This window comes from Giraffa tippelskirchi, chromosome 2 (genome assembly GCF_054371585.1).
Source record: "Giraffa tippelskirchi isolate mGirTip1 chromosome 2, T2T-mGirTip1v1.2.pri, whole genome shotgun sequence".
Taxonomy (NCBI): domain Eukaryota; kingdom Metazoa; phylum Chordata; class Mammalia; order Artiodactyla; family Giraffidae; genus Giraffa; species Giraffa tippelskirchi.
The window spans coordinates 136,953,239-136,972,706 of record NC_137276.1 but is presented as its reverse complement, the minus strand read 5'-3'; the positions used below and the strand labels follow the sequence as shown (position 1 = coordinate 136,972,706).

At 38.1% G+C, this 19,468-nt stretch overlaps 1 protein-coding gene and 1 long non-coding RNA gene across 5 annotated transcripts in view; one reads left to right on the top strand and one right to left on the bottom strand.

Moving 5' to 3' along the window:
• The window catches only part of LOC145523115 (uncharacterized), a 92,943-nt gene that overhangs the window by 17,105 nt on the left and 56,370 nt on the right, over positions 1–19,468 (top strand). The window lies entirely within an intron of this gene.
• LOC145523092 (acidic leucine-rich nuclear phosphoprotein 32-related protein-like) overlaps positions 4,582–19,468 on the bottom strand; it is a 30,351-nt gene continuing 15,464 nt past the window's right edge. The window contains exons 4-8 of one of the 3 annotated variants that reach the window (XM_081532893.1): positions 16,793–16,911; positions 14,348–14,490; positions 8,310–8,507; positions 5,875–5,936; positions 4,582–4,764 (exon numbers count right to left, since the gene is read on the bottom strand). In XM_081532893.1, coding sequence (XP_081389019.1) covers positions 5,891–5,936; positions 8,310–8,507; positions 14,348–14,490; positions 16,793–16,911 — 506 coding nt within the window. In that variant the 3' untranslated portion in view covers positions 4,582–4,764; positions 5,875–5,890. The remainder of the gene's footprint in view (positions 4,765–5,874; positions 5,937–8,309; positions 8,508–14,347; positions 14,491–16,792; positions 16,912–19,468) is intronic. The other 2 variants (XM_081532884.1, XM_081532890.1) reach the window with 2 other exon arrangements.

Sequence of the window (19,468 nt, the reverse complement as noted above, 5' to 3'; positions counted from 1 at the left end):
CGGATGACACCACCCTTATGGCAGAGAGTGAAGAAGAACTAAAGAGCCTCTTGATGAAGGTGAAGGAGGAGAGTGAAAAAGTTGGCTTAAAGCTCAACGTTCAGAAAACTAAGATCATGGCATCTGGGCCCATCACTCTATGGGAAATAGATGGGGAAAGAGTGGAAACAGTGTCAACAGTGTCAGACTTTATTTTTTGGGGCTCCAGAATCACTGCTGATGGTGACTGCAGCCATGAAATTAAAAGACGCTTACTCCTTGGAAGGAAGGTTATGGCCAACCTAGATAGCATATTTAAAAGCAGAGACATTACTTTGCCAACAAAAGTCCGTCTAGACAAGGCTATGGTTTTTCCAGTGGTCATGTATGGATGTGAGAGTTGGACGGTGAAGAAAGCTGAGCGTCGCAGAATTGATGCTTTCGAACTGTGGTGTTGGAGAAGACTCTTGAGAGTCCCTTGGACTGCAAGGAGATCCAATCAATCCATCCTAAAAGAGATCAATCCTGGGTGTTCATTGGAAGGTCTGATGTTGAAGCTGAAACTCCAATACTTTGGCCACCTCATGCGAAGAGTTGACTCATTGGAAAAGACCCTAATGCTGGGTAGGATTGGGGGCAGGAGGAGAAGGGGACGACAGAGGATGAAATGGTTGGATGGCATCACCAACTCGATGAACATGGGTTTGGGTAGACTCTGGGAGTTGGTGATGGACAGGGAGGCCTGGCATGCTGCAATTCATGGGGTCGCAGAGAGTCGGACACGACTGAGTGACTGAACTGAACTGTTGGATCATCAAAAAAGCAAGAGAGTTCTGGAAAAACATCTATCTCTGCTTTATTGATTATGCCAAAGCCTTTGACTAGTAGATTACAATAAACTGTGGAAAATTCTGAAAGAGATTGTAATACCAGACCACCTGACCTGCCTCCTGAGAAATCTGTATGCAGGTCAAGAAGCAACAGTTAAAACTGGACATGGAACAACAGACTGGTTCCAAATAGGAAAAGGAGTACGTCAAGGCTGTATATTGTCACCCTGCTTATTTAACTTATATGCAGAGTACATCATGAGAAACGCTGGGCTGGAAGAAACACAAGCTGGAATCAAGATTGCCGGGAGAAATATCAATAGCCTCAGATACACAGATGACACCTCCCTTATGGCAGAAAGCGAAGATGAACTAAAGAGCCTCTTGATGAAAGTGAAAGAGGAGAGTGAAAAAGTTGGTTTAAAACTCAACATTCAGAAAACTAAGATCATGTTATCTGGTCCCATCATTTCATGGCAAATAGATGGGGAAACAATGGAAACAGTGACAGATTTTATTTTGGGGGGCTGCAAAATCACTGCAGATGGTGACTGCAGCCATGAAATTAAAAGACACTTGCTCCTTGGAAGAAAAGCTATGACCGACCTAGACAGCATATTAAAAAGCAGAGACATTACTTTGCCAACAAAAGTCCATCTATTGAAAGCTTTGGTTTTTCCAGTAGTCATGTATGGATGTGAGAGTTGAACTATAAAGAAAGCTGATGGTTTTGAACTATGGTGTTGGAGAAGACTCTTGAGAATCCCTTGGACTGCAAGGAGATCCAACCAGTCCATCTAAAGGAATCAGTCCTGAATATTCATTGGAAGGACTGATGCTGAAGCTGAAACTCCAATATTTGGGCCACCTTATGGGAAGACTCATTGGAAAAGACCCTAATGCTGGGAAAGATTGAAGGTGGGAGGAGAAAGGGACGACAGAGGATGAAATGATTGGATGGCATCACCGAGTCCATGGACATGAGTTTGAGCAAGATCTGGGAGTTGGTGATGGACAAGGAATCCTGGAGTGCTGCAGTCCATGGGGTCACAAAGAATCAGACACAACTGAGCAACTGAACTGAACTGAAATTTGAGGAGGTATGTTAGTTGGGAAAGGCTAGGTTATGGTGCATCATCAAATGGAATCTTATAGATTGATGACATGGGTCCACCCTCTCTTGCTGCACATCCTTTGTAGGTTGACTGTAGCTCTGCCTCACATCATTTTCACCTAAGGACCTAGGCTTATGGAGAAGGTGTTATCTGGAAATTTGCCGGCTAATGTAGCGCAAGAAAAGAAAGTGTGACAAAGCAAAAACTCGTTCTCAAAGTTTCTGCCTATAAGTGACTTGCGTCAGACTCATTTACATTTCACTGGCCAAATCAATTTGCTTGATACATCTGGCTTCAAAGAGTAGGGGGAAGTACACACCTCTTCTGGGGAGGGCAGTGAATACTGATTAAGAGTAAAGCAATCAACCACATGAGGGACTTCCCTGGCGGTCCACTGGTAAGACTTCACCTTTCAATGCAGGGAGTGCGAGTTTAATCCCTGGTCAGAGAGTTAAGATCCCACAAGCCTAGCAGCCAAAAACCAAAACATAAAACAGAAACACGTTATCAAAAGAAAAAAAAAATCTTAAAGAAACCAACCATATGACCTTAAAATTTACAGCAGAGGTCGGTAAATGATAACCTATCATATACTTTCTTAAACAAAAGTTTTATTGGGACACAGTCACAACCATTCATTTACATGTGGTCTATGGCTGCCTTTGCACTAAAAATGGCGGAGTTGAGTGATTAGTACAGAGCCCATATGGCCAGTAAAACCTACAATATTTACTCTCTGGGCCTTTACTGAAAACATTTTCCCACACTGAGTTAGAGAGGTGGAAGGTTACCTGTGTAAACACCTAAAATGAAATGTGTCCCACTTTCTTATTTACTTCATGAGTAAAATCCCTGTTTTTTTGAAAGCAGGCAAAGTCTAATTCTTTTTAAATTAAATTGAAGCAGTAATGAGAAAACATGCCATAAGACCAATTTTTTTTTAAAGTACTTTTTACAGAGAAAACAGATCTGATTGAAATGATGAGGGAAGATTTTTGGAGGAAATACTATTCCAAGTGAGTGTTGAAAGGAGAAAGGTGTTCTCAAGGGTGCTTTCAAGGGAAAAGTATTGCAGAAACAGAAAAACTTGAATGAGGAAAGTTTAGGATACGTTCAAGGAATAGTGAATTCTTGATTATGATTAAATGCTAGGATTTGTGATGCTAGAATTTGGGAAGATGAAGCTGTTCCTAGAAATATAAAAGTACCATCTTGAATTTTAAAATTAGAACAAAATTATTAGAAGAGACAGCAAAAGTGTTGAAAGGTGTTCAGGATTTGAATCTTGGGTTTGCCAGGTGTTGGTGACCTACCTTTATCACCAATTTTAAGCAAATTACTTAACCCCTCTGAGCTTCAGATAGTCCTACCTATAAAAAAAATAAGAATAATCACAACCTCACAGTTTTTTGAGGACTTAAAGATGAATGTATAGTATCTGTCCTATGTCTGATGCATAATAGACATTCAAAAGTTACAGCTATTTTTATTAATATTTTACTCTTCTTTAAACCACTGTCAATATACTTCTCTGACTTTTCTAGCCAGGCCCATTCCTAACTTAGATACAATTTCTAGGTCTTGTATCCCTTTTCATGTTGTGTTATCTGACTGGAAGCACCTGCTACTACCTTGGAAGATCTACCATTCTCCAATATCCATCTCAGATGGCTTCCTGTAATTTAAAATTAAATCTCTTCCTTTCACTTACTCATATAATAGCTATTCATAACACAGTTCTTTGAATTTAAGATCTTCTTTGTGTGCAATCTTCAATCATTCGTAAGATCCTTGAGGGAAGGGCTTGTGTCTTGGTCTTGTTAGAATCTTTGCTATATAATTTTACAAGCAGAATTTACTTGGCAGAATGATTCAGAAAGCATGTTATTTATTTCATGCTAGGATCTCTAGATAATCAATAAACCATCTTAGGAAAAACTTAATTCCATTGATCTTTATAAATAGAAAAATACAGTCATAAGTTGTTCTGGGTGTTGAACTTTCTCTAAATTTTGAAAGCAATTAAAGTGAATTGTGTTCTTTCTTATTAGCACGTAGGGAAGGCAGTCTTAAAATTATATTTGTGAAATTCTTTGATCAAAAAGAAGCTTTACCATTATTGTCTATTTCCTAAGCACTTCATGAATAGCATATGGCTTAGGACCGCCCTAAATTTCTGCTGTGTGAAAATCACTAATAAATGACAGAATATTTAAAATGAGGAATCCAGTGCATGTGGTTTAAAATTGTACAAGGTACTTCTAATTCTCCCTTTTCCTTTTGATAGGTTCAGATATTTAAAGCAGTGCATTCTAAGTAAGGAGCTTATAGTCCTAGGGGTGGACCACATGAGTCCCTAGAGCATGGGAAAACCTTAGAGCCCTTATTTATGTTGAACTTTTATCACCATCATTTAAAAATCTTTAATTGTATGTTTTTAAATATATGTTATATATTTATTTTAGTATTTTATGTACACAATTTCTAAAAATATTAAATAATAAATTAATAAAATAAAATTATTTAAAATTCATGTGCTCAAATTTATTTACTGATAAGGCATAGAATTTAAAACACTGGAAAAAACTGGATAAAAGGAAAGCAATAGATATATAAATATATAATATGTGTATATTTATACATAATAAGTCATAATATTTAGTCATACATTTCTTGTTTATTCATTTTTAAAAACAATGGTGATAGCTTTCTTTCTATACAGATTCCATTAGGATACAATACATATTTTTGAAAAAATATTGGTTTCTGGTGGTGAAGTATCTTCTGGTAGCTTCAGGATCCCATCCAGCATTTTTAAGTTTGGCAAACAGGAGAACACTCTAAAGCAAAAGTTAAAGAAAAAAAAAGTAACTATACTGAACAAAAGAATTGTATTTCACTTACTCTATAAATGAGTGGACTTTGCCTATTGTTAAAGATGTGTAGCTATCACTTTATTCTGTTTTCCTTATCTTTGCAATCACATTAAGGTAAAATACAATTTGTGTTCACTGAGCTGATGACCTTGCCATAGCTTGCCTCTCTGGAAGCTACTAGATCGTTCAGTAGATTCTAAGTATTGAGCAGAGGAGTGAAACTGCATACACTCTCTTTTCATAAGAGAATGTCATTCCAGTTTTTACAATGTTCTATAAAGAAAAAAAAAAATCAATGAGTGGATTTAGCTAACTAACCATGAGAGAAAGAATGAGATCATGAGATATGTACACATTGTAAAATTGGAAGCTGCTTTTTAAAGTAAAGCAAGTCCGAGTTGTCTAGTGATAGTTAAGGAAGAATTCTGGCTGAGAGTTATAAGAGGGGGTGGGAAATAATTTTGTGCTGAGTTATTTTCTCTTGACAGAGAAGCTCACATTACAAATTTAGACAGTCACTTCCATCTTCAGGAGGTGGTCTTTCATGTCAACCCAGTTAAACAGTAGCCATATGCCTAGCAGCTTTATAAAGCACATTTTCTTTCGAGTAGACAGCTTTCCTGATTGGGGAGTTCTGATGGCTCAGGCCAGAGGAAATGGATGGCAGTGGCATTGGCCCAGGATGAAAGATGCTGAACCTCTCAGGAGACATGCCATGTCAACTAATGATGGTGCCAACCTCCTGGAATGCTCCCATTGGCTGCATGATTTTCTTAGCTCTAAATGCTTTCTTCACATTATCTCATCCTCACAACAATCCTGTCAAGTTAGTTTTTACCCCCTATTTTAAGTAACTTATCCAAGATCATAAAGCCTGTAGGTGATGGAGTAAAGATTAAAATCTGTCTTCTGGCTCCAGTTTTCAGACTTGGCAGAAACTCCTAGTTCCCCCCTTTCTTTTTTTAAAGTCAAACTATTGGTGAACTAAGATAACCTTGACTTCTGAAGAATGGTAAAAGAATGTGCCTGTGGGTGTCCCAAGAAATGGGCTGCCCTCTACCTCCTGGGACTTACACCATTAGCTCTATCATTAAACCCTTTCTCTTTTGAACTGTGCTGTCTTCTTATTGGAGGATCTGAAACAAAGGAGGAAGGGAAGACAGTCACAATTCTAGGTGTCAGTGATCAAGAAAAGCTTACACTTAAATATTCTGATCGTGATGTAAAGGGTCACTGAAAGTCTGGCCTAAATCCTCAACACAAAGGTACCCAGTGACAAAATGAATGCTGCTATAATTCTCATGTGGATTTTTGGCGAGATAATTAAACCTAAATTTGGATGAACTTGAGACTTCAGCTTAGTGCTTCAGTAGGAGTGAATACTTAAATCCTTCTTTCATACTTTAAAATGACCACATCTTTCTGTTTAAAGCAACTCTGCACTACCTTGGTCAATACAACCTGGCTTTTTGTAGCCTGATTGTCAGTATGTATGCACCTTGGACTCAATCCAATAGAATAAATGCTAAAAAAATAGAAGAACCTCGTTATAGCCTTCATTTCCACATAATTCTATACCACCTCATGAATTTTGAAGACAGATTTATAGTGAGACCTCAGGGCATATCAGATTTCAGACAGTTAATCTAACACTATTGTTATAAGGCATTCTTTGAAAAGAGGCAAGTGACTGAGTTGGGACCAGTGTTTTCTAAAATCCCACATATTAATTAACCAAACTGAAATATAATACTAATAAATTATCTTTAAGACAGACATGTGCTATTTTATAAATGATGTTGAAATGTCTAACTAAAACTCCTCTGACTGTAGGAAATAGAGTTACTTTTAAGTTTCAAAACATTATTTTGGTTAAATATTAGCTCAATATTAAAGCAACTGTGCTGCTAGATTTTGCTCTTATAATATCAATTTGAGAATTTATTGTCAAAGAATATGAAATTTTGCTTTTAGACTATAGTCAGAGGGAAAACAATTGCAGTAATGAGATTTATGTAGTAACAACAGAGTTTAGAGTTTTTATTTTGACAATTTTCATTGTACATCATGGACTGAAGAGTCTGATGTTTTACAGGCCTCTAGAATACAGTTGCTATTATGGGAAAATGCCAGTATGAGAAAGGAAAGTGGTGAGAGAACTGTCTTTTGTAGAAATTGGATGTGGAGGAAGGACTATAATCACAGAACAGAACAGAGCCTAGAAATGATCTAACCTTTTGTGTGACAGATTCAGAGTGAGAGATGAGATGACTTGTGGTCATCTAGTGGCAAATATAGGTCTAGAACTCAGTTGCTTGTTTCTACCCTTAAATTTCCATAAGGATACTAATAGTGTGGGCTTCCAAGGTGGCTCAGTGGTAAAGAATCTGCCTGCATTGCAGGAAATACAGGAGACATGGTTTCGGTCCCTGGGTCAGGAAGATCCCCTGGAGGAGGACATGGCAACCCACTTCAGTTTTCTTGCCTCAAGGATCCCATGGACAAAGGAGTCTGACAGGCTACAGTCCACAATGTCTCAAAGACTCAGGCACAACTGAAGCAGCTGAGTACACACACATGCTAATAGTGGTGCTGGGAATTAGCTGCGGATAAATAGGTGGGCAAATTATTTGGTGCACACTCAAGGTTGTTTAGATTCTATTATTATCATCATTAAGAATGTTCCTAATACTGACAAAGAAATAAAAATGGTTTATTCTTGGCAGGTTTCCAGGTCTTTCAACCACTAGAGTAGATCAAATCAATTACTTTTTTGTATTCACTTAAGTAATGGTGCACTTGTGGCCCAAAGATATGAAAACAAAACCAGAGAATAAACAATGTATAAGATGGTCACATGGGCCTTGATGGGAACTTACATTCAGAAATTTTATAAAAGACATCTGTTGAACATCATTAGACAAAATGCATAGGATTTGAAAGTCTAAAATTAAATATCTAAGTTTATGTATAGTCCATGGAGAAGGAATGGCATCCACTCCAGTACTCTTGCCTGGAAAATCCCATGGACGGAGGAGCCTGGTCGGCTGCAGTCCATGGGGTCGCACAGAGTCGGACACGACTGAGCGACTTCACTTTCACTTTTCACTTGCATACATTAGAGAAGGAAATGGCAACCCACTCCAGTGTTCTTGCCTGGAGAATCCCAGGCACGGCGGAGCCTGGTGGGCTGCCGTCTATGGGGTCGCACAGAGTCGCACACGACTAAAGCGACTTAGCAGCAGCAGCAGCGTGTACAGTCCCATTACAGGAGGAGCCTAAAATTTGCACAGCATCATAAATTAACTGACAGAAGAGTATATTAAAAATTACACACACACACAAAATCAGTTCAAAGTTCTTTAGATGAGATTAGAAGCATGAATTGTCCAACACACAGTAGATAAGCTAAATACCTGCTGAGCAAATTTAAGCAGGATGGGAGCAATGGTTGAAAGTATTATAGTCAATGAAGTACAAAAGATGACTTAAAGCATTTGGGACCTCACCGTTTTCGGTAGTTTCGGTGGAATTCACAAGGGTTCCTCTTGAGCATAAGGGATTCCAGTGGTGTGCACCGTAAACTGGACAGCCCAGACAGAGTCTCAATGTGGTTGTCAGCCAAGGATAAATGCTCTACCTGAGGTATCTTTGGCAATTGTTTGAAAGATGTGAGATGGTTTTTGTTCATATTTAAAACTCTGCAACTGTATATAAAATATAAACATCTTGTCATTTGTCTCCTAAAGAGGATGGTAAACTACCAAATATTGCAAAGCACTAGCATGCCTCACCTAGACTATGACCCCTCAAAGGTGTGACAGTGACATTTTCTACAAATATGGTTGGGAAGAAAAAAGAAATATGTATATTAAAATATTAAGAGAAAATAAACACTGCAGATAAGACCGAAAGCTTGTCTAAGGCAAGAATATGTTTTCTTTTCCAATATATATACGAGGTACCTGGCACTGTATTTGGTCCTTGGTGACTTTTCAATAAGTCCTGGATGAAAGAGTAAAGGGCTGCTTGAAATTTCAGCAATAGAAAAGTTCACTCAAAGACACATGAAAGCTTCTGAAGAGTATTGCCCCTAAGTAGTGAAATTTTAATTGTTTTCCTTTCTTTCTACTTTTCTGTACTTAAATTTGATATTGAGAAAATAGCATTTAAAATTTTTTAAAAAGCCTTTTTTTATGCAAAAGAAAACTAAAAGCTGCTGCTATGAGAAATGTGTGTTAGGCATTGAGGTTGAATACATTTTCCTGACAGAATATAATGCTTCTTAGCATTTTTTCCTTAAAACCATAATTGTATAAAACCATGCCATTAAAGAAAATAATTCCAAATCTGTCACTGACACCTCGCCTTACAGAAAAATTCCTTTATGCATAAGCTGGGATTTAATACTCTGAGGGAAACACAGGGTATTTATTTATAAACCTCATAGCCCACAAAGACACTTGGTAAATAATTATTGCTAATAGTAAATATGGTGCTAAACAGAGAGATTACAGTCACACAGCAGCATGAAAAATACAAATTCAGTTTGAACCCTCCCACAGATTTCATTGTAATTTTTCACATCCATTATTTTCATTTCCCTTGTTTCCTTCTGTTCTCCACAGGGATGTTTTGCAGTCTTAACCATATCTTTTATAACTTCAGGTTTCCACTGTTTCCCAGGTGTGTGCCATGTGCACAGTTGTATCTGACTCTTCGCCATTCCACGGACTGTAGCCTGTCAGGCTCCTTTGTCCATGGAATTTTCTAGACGAGAATACTGGAGTAGATTGCCATTTCCTTTTCCATGGCATCTTCCCAACCCAGTAATCAAACCACTGCCTATTGTGTCTCCTTTATTGCAGGTGCATTCTTTACCTGCTGAGCCATCGGAGAGCCCCACACATAATCATTAGATGCAGTTTAGTCCTATTGCAATTTCTAATTGAAAACCTCTCTCAAGCAGATTCTGTCTCTCTGCCTCTCTCTCTGTCCTCATCCGAAATCTGTTCTTTCCTTATCTGCTAGTCATTTTCTCTCATTTTCAGTGTATACCCTGCCTCTCTCTCAGCCTCTCAGTTCAGTTCAGTTCAGTTGCTCAGTCATGTTTGACTCGTTGCAACCCCATGGACCGCAGCATGCCAGGCCTCCCTGTCCATCACCAACTCACAAAGTTTACTCAAACTCATGTCCATTGAGTCAGTGATGCCATCCAACCATCTCATCCTCTGTCATCCCCTTCTCCTCCTGCCTTCAATCTTTCCCAGCATCAGGGTCTTTTCTTCCAATGAGTCAGTAGTTCTTCATATCAGGTGGCCAAGGTATTGGAGTGTCAGTTTCAGCATCAGTCATTCCAGTGAATACTCAGGACTGATTTCCTTTAGGATGGACTGGTTGGATCTCCCTGCTGTCCAAGGGACTCTCAAGTGTCTTCTCCAACACCACAGTTCAAAACCATCAGTTCTTCGATGCTCAGCTTTCTTTATAGTCCAACTCTCACATCCATACATGACTACTGGAAAAACCATAGCTTTGACTAGACAGACCTCTGTTGGCAAAGTAATGTCTCTGCTTTTTAATATGTTGTCTAGGTTGGTCATAACTTTTCTTCCAAGGAGCAAGCATCTTTTAATTTCATGGTTGCAGTCACCATCTGCAGTGATTTTGGAGACCAAAAAAATAAAGTCTCACTGTTTCCATTGTCTCCCCATCTATTTGTCATGAACTGATGGGACCAGATACCATGATCTTAGTTTTCTGAATGTTGAGCTTTAAGCCAACTTTTTCATTCTCCCCTTTCACTTTCATCAAGAGGCTTTTTAGTTCTTCTTCGCTTTCTGCCATAAATGTGGTGTCATCTGTGTATCTGAAGCTATTGATATTTCTCCCAGCAATACTGATTCCAGCTTGTGCTTCTTCCAGCCCAGCATTTCTCATGATGTACTCTGCATATAAGTTAAATAAGCAGGGTGACAATATACAGCCTTGACGTACTCCTTTTCCTATTTGGAACCAGTCTGTTGTTCCATGTCCAGTTTTAACTGTTGCTTCCTGACCTGCATACAGGTTTCTCACGAGGCAGGTCGGGTGGTCTGGTATTCCCATTTCTTGAAGAATTTCCAGTGTGTTGTGATCCACACAGTCAAAGGCTTTGGCATAATCAATAAAGCAGAAGTAGATGTTTTTCTGGAACTCTCTTGCTTTTTCGATAATCCAACCGATGTTAGCAATTTTATCTCTGGTTCCACTGCCTTTTCTAAATCCAGTTTGAATATCTGGAAGTTCACGGTTCATATACTGTTGAAGCTTAACTTGAAGAATTTTGAGCATTACTTTACTAGCGTGTGCTGCTGCTGCTGCTGCTAAGTCACTTCAGTCGTGTCCGACTCTGTGCGACCTCATAGACGGCAGCCCACCAGGCTCCGCCGTCCTTGGGATTCTCCAAGCAAAAATACTGGACTGGGTTGCCATTTCCTTCTCCAGTGCATGAAAGGGAAAAGTGAAAGTGAAGTCGCTCAGTCGTGTCCAACTCTTAGCGACCCCATGGACTGTAGCCTACCAGGCTCCTCTGTCGATGGGATTTTCCAGGCAAGAGTACTGGAGTGGGGTGCCATTGCCTTCTCTGTACTAGCATGTGAGATGAGTGCAATTGTGCGGTACTTTGAGTATTCTTTGCCATTGCCTTTCTTTGGGATTGGAATGAAAACTGACTTTTACCAGTCCTGTGGCCACTGCTGAGTTTTCCAAATTTGCTGGCATATTGAGTGCAGCACTTTCACAGCATCATCTTTTGGGATTTGAAAAAACTTATCTGGAATTCCATCACCTTCACTTGCTTTCTACGTAGTAATGCCTCCTAAGGCCCACTTTACTTCACATTCCAGGATGTCTGGCTCTGGGTGAGTGATCACACCATCGTGATTATCTGGGTTGTGAAGATCTTTTTTGTATTAGTTCTTTTGTGTATTCTTTCCACCTCTTCTTAATATCTTCTTCTGTTAGGTCCATACCATTTCTGTCCTTTATTGAGCCCATCTTTGCATGAAATGTTCCTTTGGTATCTCTAATTTTCTTGAAGAGGTGTCTAGTCTTTCCCATTCTATTGCTTTCCTCTATTTCTTTGCATTGATCACTGAGGAAGGCTTTCTATCTCTCCTTGCTATTCTTTGGAACTCTGCATTCAAATAGGTATATCTTGCCTTTTCTCCCTTGCCTTTCACTTCTCTTCTTTTCACAGCTATTTCATAAGGCCTTTTCAGACAACCATTTTGCCTTTTCGCATTTCTTTTTCTTGGGGATGGTCTTGATCCCCGCCTCCTGTACAATGTCAGGAACCTCCATCCATAGTTCTTCAGACACTCTGTCTATCAGATCTAATCCCTTGAATCTATTTCTCACTTCCACTGTATAATCGAAAGGGATTTGATGTAGGTCATGCCTGAATGGTCAAGTGGTTTTCCCTACTTTCTTCAATTTAAGTCTGAATTTGGCAATAAGGAGTTTATGATCTGAGCCATAGTCAGCTCCCAGTCTTGTTTTTGCCGACAGTATAGAGCTTCTCCATCTTTGGCTTCAAAGAATGTACTCAATCTGATTTCAGTATTGACCATCTGGTGATGTCCATGTGTAGAGTCTTCCCTTGTGTTGTTGGAAGAGGGTGTTTGATATGACCAGTGCATTGTCTTGGCAAAACTCTACTAGCCTTTGCCCTGCTTCATTCTGTACTCCAAGGCCAAATCAGCCTCTCATATTCACCGTATCTCAGATCCTCAGTCAGTCAGATAATGTTAGGGGGCATGACTGACAAACCAAGTGTGATTTTTCTCCTGGGGCCGAAAAGAAGGAGGCTATGAATATACATGTATCAATTTTCTACTCTCTTGATACATTGATTTGACAGTTGTAGAGTCTGAATTGCAATTATATAATTTGATGTTATACATTGTATTTCTGAAGAAAGAAAGCCCAAAAGAATACATCTAAAGAATACTAAAACTGGGTCCAGTCTTTTCTTTAATGATAAGAGTTTCTCCCTTATTTTTTACATAAGATAGGAAAAATTTGGAGGTTTACTGATTTGGATCAAGTCAAATTCACATACCCCAAATTAATGGTCTTCTAGTGTAGCGTTTCTAAAGTATGTTAAGTGACTATTCATATTTGTTCTTGTACATTTATTTAAATAAGTATTACAAAATATAACTAATATACCCTTATTTTAGCCCTAGAAGAGAGTCTAGGGGAAAAAAATTGAACAAATTAACATCGAGTAACTGATGCTGGGCAAGATTGAGGGCAAGAGGAGAGTGGGGTGCCAGAGGATGAGATGGTTGGATGGCATCACTGTCTCAACGCACAGGAGTTTGAGCAAACTCAGGGAGATAGTGAAAGAAAGAAAACCCTGGCATGTTGTGATTCATGTGGTCACAGAGTCGGACGTGACTTAGTGACAAACAACAACAAACTGAATAAATTAAAATGGCGGTGACATTAAGATTCCTCTGAAAATGTTTGTTTTGGTATTTTTAAATTCATCATTTGAAAAGAACATTAGTAAAATCAAATGTTATACAAGTCTGTCTAAAGTTGGGAAGGGACTTTGAAAATGACTGAAGATCCTCAGGGGCCATTCATTGCATATTCTGCCACTTGCTCTGTCTGATGGGCCATTCACTCCCCTGGTAACTGTGATGAGCTCTTTTGTTGCCCTGCCTCAGCCCAGGCTCAGAGATGTAGCTTAACCCGCTCGTGGATTTACCTCTTCTTCTTGTGGCTGCTTGAGATTTCCTGATTCTTTTCAGGGAACTTCTGTCTGCCCCTCTGATGGCTACCACAGCTTGCTCTAACTACACAACTGCTTGGTGAAGCGAAGGGCAGCTCTCCACAGAGTTCTCAAGCAATCCTGAGTAAGGAGGCAGATTATCTTTAATATTATCTTTGGTGTCCTTGGGACATCAAAGAGTCCATACAAATTTAAAAAATTTTTATTTCTGTCACTGTCCTGATTGACAACTCCTACCTCTCTATTAGAATGAAAGAATTTTATCTTAAATCAAACAAGAAATTAAATTGAAAATAAATAAAATTTACTCGGTTAAAAAAAATTTTTTTTTAAACCATGTGAACCTGAAGTCAAGACTCTTGTCAACTACTTAGAGAGTCTTTCCCTGTAAATGGTCAATAAATATGACTAAAAATCACTATCTCACAATGATAATGTGTATATAATGTAATTGTATTTCCAGTTCACTACACAAGGAATATAGCAAGCTTTTTTCTGCCAATATGTCCTATGATTAATTATTCCCCTAAGAACTGGTAATAACAGTATTAATTTGAAAAGGAATAGATTTTTCCTGCTAAAGTGTGACAGGTTGATTTATAAGTTTCCCTTTTTGCCTTGCTCAGACATCGCTTAGCACTCTCACTTTCAAGGCCTGACCACATGAGGGGAGCCACAATAGGTAAAGACATTGATCACATGTACCTGGATGATAACGACTTGACTTTAACTTAATAACTGGATATGCTAGGGAGCAGGTACCTTGGCAATCTTATGGCACTTAAATCCACCAGTGAATTGTCCACTAACCAGAGGGTTTCAACTCGAATTAGTCTTCTAAGAATTCTGTTAAAATTTTCAACTTGATAAGGGTCTCCCAAATCCTGAAATGAAAGGTTCAAATTCTGAAGGGAAAAACAAATAAAAAGAAAAAGTAAGTGCTTTGTTTACTTTTAAAAATAGTTATTAATTTGAACTGCTATATATTTAAGTCAGCAGTTTTTACTGTTTTGTTTTTTGGTCTTCTAAAATATTCACACATCCAAACACTCACAATTATTGCAGAGATTTTCAAGATAGGGAAGGAGGGTGAAGATATTGACTGGATTGTTTAGAATTAAACACCAGGTGGGAGGTGGCAGGTAGAGATGGAAAGACCCTTAGATTTTGAAATTTTTCTAGGTATGAAAAGTAGAGGGGGTAAAGCACTGTTTGGGTTTATATGATTAGTTGTATTTGCAAATGAAAGTCACTCAGTTGTGTTCGACTCTGTGACCCCATGGGCTATAGAGTCCATGGAATTCCCCAGGCCGGAACAGTGGAGTGGGTGGCCGTTCCCTTCTCCAGGGGATCTTCCCAACCCAGGGATTGAACCCAAGTCTTTAGCCTCCTTGGAAATACTCAGAAATCTCATTTATAAAAATTTCAGAGTAAGATGCCATCATTCAAAAGATGGAAAATATGATTTTATTTTAAAATAACCAGGGATATATACATATACATAATGTGGCATATTTCTGAGATAGTGGATATTTTATTTTTACTTTTAACATTAATCAACTTTGATGTCAAGGAGATTAAAACCACTCTCAGTGGTAGCATTGCTCTTGTAAACTCTATTACTAAAAGTCAACTTTACTTTTTTTGTTTCCAAAATTTTGCCGTCAATTTCTGTGACTAGAAATTATTGCATAAGATGACATTCTTTTTTTTTAATTTGAAGCAAAATAATTTACTATTTTTAAAGAAACATAGATATTTCTACCTAAAAATGGTCTTGATATATTCAGACATTAAACATTACGAAATTTGATACTACAAGTTCTATTTTCCCAAAGTATAAAAGGTCTTCATTCTAAACAAAACTAAAGAAATATTGAGATTATATCTATCATTTCCATACTAAACATAACCTTCTCAAATAGGCTGCTTTTCCCAATAAGTTTTTCCGTGATAGATTAGGGTTCATTTAGCCACTCTCTTGCAGTATAGTTATCTAAAGGCCAATTAAACTTTCTGAGAAATTTTTAGCAAGGTACCATTGGCCTTTGCAATATATCCACGGTTTAAATGACAGCTATAAAGAACAAATGCATGTATACACTGGAATGATTACTTTTAAAAAGAATCCTGGGAGTGGAGGTTAAAGTTTTAGGTGTGTTTAAAATTTTCAAATAAGTAGGTGCACTATATAAATTTTAAAGAGTGGAATGTATCCATTATATGTGACTAATTAAAATTAATTTTAGAAAGAAAAGAAAACACTGTACTGGGAAACAATATTCTACTTTCCTAGCTTCCCTTAATAAGCTGTGTGACCTTGGGCAAATTGTTTCTCTTTCTAAACTTTCCTTTCTTTTTTGAAAGGAAGGTGTTTGGACCAGACCCAATCGGAAGCTCCTTCCCAATCCCTAATTCTAGAATTCTATGACATACAAGATTCATCTATGAAACAGAAGAGCCATTGGGAGATCCCAATAAGTCTCATTTCTGGAAGATTTCCTAAAATCCTCACATGCAATTTGATCACTTTGAAAAACAAAAATATTGGCATCTTACTCTGTTATAAAGAATACCATTTATTCTTCTATTGCTACTAATGCTTATTTTTCACAGTTAAGTCTTCAGTCCTCTGCTTAACCATCACTTGAAAGCTTGAGTGACGGCAACCCCACAGGTGGGTAGTGGTTGAGAGCTAACTATGGGAACTGTTTCAATACTAGTGGCTCAGCCAGCTGAGTCATTTTCAGCACCAAGAGACCACACCTCAAATCCTTCACTGCTGAAAGTTTGATTTGTTCCAGGATAGTTCTGTTCAGACCCCAATGGCTTCCCTAGATCATCAAAACTTTTACCTTTTACCACATCATTCAAAGGAGTCCAGATTACATCATAAACTCATTGATAAGGATTATCGTTCAACACTTGACTTTTTTATTACCAAAAATCCAATTTCATTCTCTTTTCTTTTAAACTTTTTCCAAAGTTCAACAATATCAATATAAAATGAAGATTAGAAAATAAGTAGCATGTCTTGATGAAGAGAAAGGGTAGAAAAAAGAGATGGAGCTCCAGTCACAACTATTTTCATAGAAATTTCTAGAGATGTGCTTAAAGTTTTGATGTTTATTCTGGCAATTGACCTTTTTAAAAAAATGCCATAATTTAGTCAATGAAGGAAATATGCTTTTTTTTTTAAGCTCTCACCGTGCAGTCCTCCCAGTTTTCTTGCAGCCATGTTTCCCATTTGTTTTTTTCAAGGACTGTTTTCTGTGAAGGCAAAGTACATTCCTCCTGTCTGAAGAGCAGCTCTTCGGCAGAGGGTCCTGAGCAGAAATCACAAGGTGAGATCTTGGAAGGAGGTTCAGGAAGACAGGACCAACATCCCCACTGGATGCTTGACTGGTTGTTTTAAACTTCCACTTGATATTAGGACTGAGGGAGACAGGATTGAACTCCTATGCCACTATAGTGTGAGCAGTAACAAAATGTGATGTATGTGACTAAATACACTTCTGCCTGCCTAAATCAGGCTGAGGGAGAGATGGGGACAGAAGAGGAGCCAGGACTTGACCACTATGAACACTTTCTAATTGTTTAAAATTATTTTTCCTGAAATTTGCTGAATAACTCTCATGTCTTCCAAACAAAATACAGTGAAACTTCCAATGTGAAAACACTAAATCAGATGCCCAGGTATGACAATAATATATTAATCAAGAAATGATTAATAAATATTTAAACCCCCTAGTTCCTGTGTTTCTCTTCCTGCTGCAGGAAGCCTTGTGGCCATCTCTGATGGGCTTACTTCCTAGGCCCTCCCATCGCCAGATGAGTTATACAAGAGAGAGGAAATAGCAAACAAATCAGCAATTTTATTTATTTTTCATCTGTTTTACTTTTTTTCAGTTTACAGTAAAGTGAATACAGTTATCAGAAAAAAATAGGGCTGTAGATTATTTTAATTTAAATTGTTCACAAGTCTGCTACCTATGGTCTAGGTTTCTGCAGAGGATCAAAAGTCAGCTTTAACTTAAATTCTCAGATATAGATTTCTTTTTAAATGCAATTTAGCACATTACTATGACAAATATTTTGAGGTTCAGAGATAATTTGATGACTTTCTAGAGTAATCAAAAGGGAGGAATGACCTCTATTAACTGTAGGAAAAAGTCAACATGTAGAGTTAACTTTTAATATTACATCAATTACTTCTAGCTCAAGCAAGTGAGAAAAATCACCAGTACAGTGGCTTTAATCTTCATACAATTTTCTCTTTAGGGATCATGAAGTCACTCTTGACTTTCTTTCTCTTTTGTCTCTTAATTCAATAAACCACCTAATCTTACCAGTTTTCCCCTTGAGAATCTGTCCCTTCCTTTTCAATGTCCAGACACTCACATCTTCCTACCTGAACTGTAGCTACCTTCTCAGATCTCCTGCTTTGTAATCTTTTCTTCAGCATAAATGACACAAATTGCTATCCAGCTCTCCTAAAAACAGCGTTTACCATGGGACTGATATTTTCAAAACCTTTCAGAAGTTTCTTATTGCTTACCAAATAAAGATGGAAAAGCCTAGTTCATCAGGCAATGTTTTCTACAGTCTTATCCCAGTCCCCATTTCCAACTCATTTCCTACTATTTTCCAGCCTTATTGTCCTCTAAATCAGGTTTGCACATAACTTCCAGGATTGGGGAAAGGATATTTTATTTCCAGTCTGGAATTAAGTAGCAGGTAATCGTCTGCCTCCAGATGATTAATTTTAATTTTCTGAGCTGTTCAATTTTCCATGTCTGCAAAAATATGGGGAAGTCTAGCATCAAGGGCCCATCAAGGGCTGAATTTGGTGAGAAATTATGTTTGAAGTTCACAATACTTTATCAAGATTTTATAAATTTCTAATTTATAAAATTATTTCTAATACTTTTAGACCAACATAGGTTTTCTTATTGTCATAGACCCTGATACCCTTATCATGCCTCCATAGGCAAACTTCACTCTTTCCCGATGCCAACCAAGCCCCTGAAAGCCACCTTAAACTTTGTTGTTTAGTCGCTGAGTCGTGTCTGACTCTTTTGAGACCACATGTACTGTAGCCCGCTAGGTTCCTCTGTCCGTGGGATTTCCCAGGCAAGAATAATGGAGTGGGTTGTCATTTACTTCTCCAGGGGATCTTCTCCACCCAGGGATCGAATCCACATCTCCTGCATTGGCAGGCAGATTCTTTACCGCCGAGCCATCAGGTTTAATTTCAATTCCCTTCCAACTCTAACATCTTGTATTTCTAAGAGTCAGACCTGGCACCATTTGTACCCACTTCTCCTCACTCCATTTTTTCTGGAATGCATGATTTCAAAGGTGAAAAGAACACAGAAACGATATTGAAGATATCAAGAGCAAACTTTGCTTTGTGTGGCAAGTTTGTCTGGACTCTGATGGGCGATAATGAGTCCATTTATGAAGGATTTATGGAAGGGAATAAGAGCAAGAGGCCAATACTTCATTATTTTGACAAAAACATCAGTTCTTTCATCAGACGCAGGTGGAAGCCAAGAATCTAACCTGTGCTTTCAGGCATTTCTCTCATAACAAGCTGTAATGTTGCCACTCAGGAAATTACATACCCTGAAGGTAGTAGTATCCCAACTACTTTACAAATAAAATATCCTTGTGCTAGGAAATCACCTTCTTCATTGATTAGGATTGGAATTAAAAGGTATAGAACTGGAAAAACTGGACCAGTCAACTCATTGACTGGGGAGACCTCAGGCTTTATTGTCTTTATTTACAACCTCTCCTCCACACCAAATTTGGTAACTTTCTTTGTGCAATAGCTATACCAGAGTTATTAAACTCTGCCCTTTATTGTTTGTTTGATAT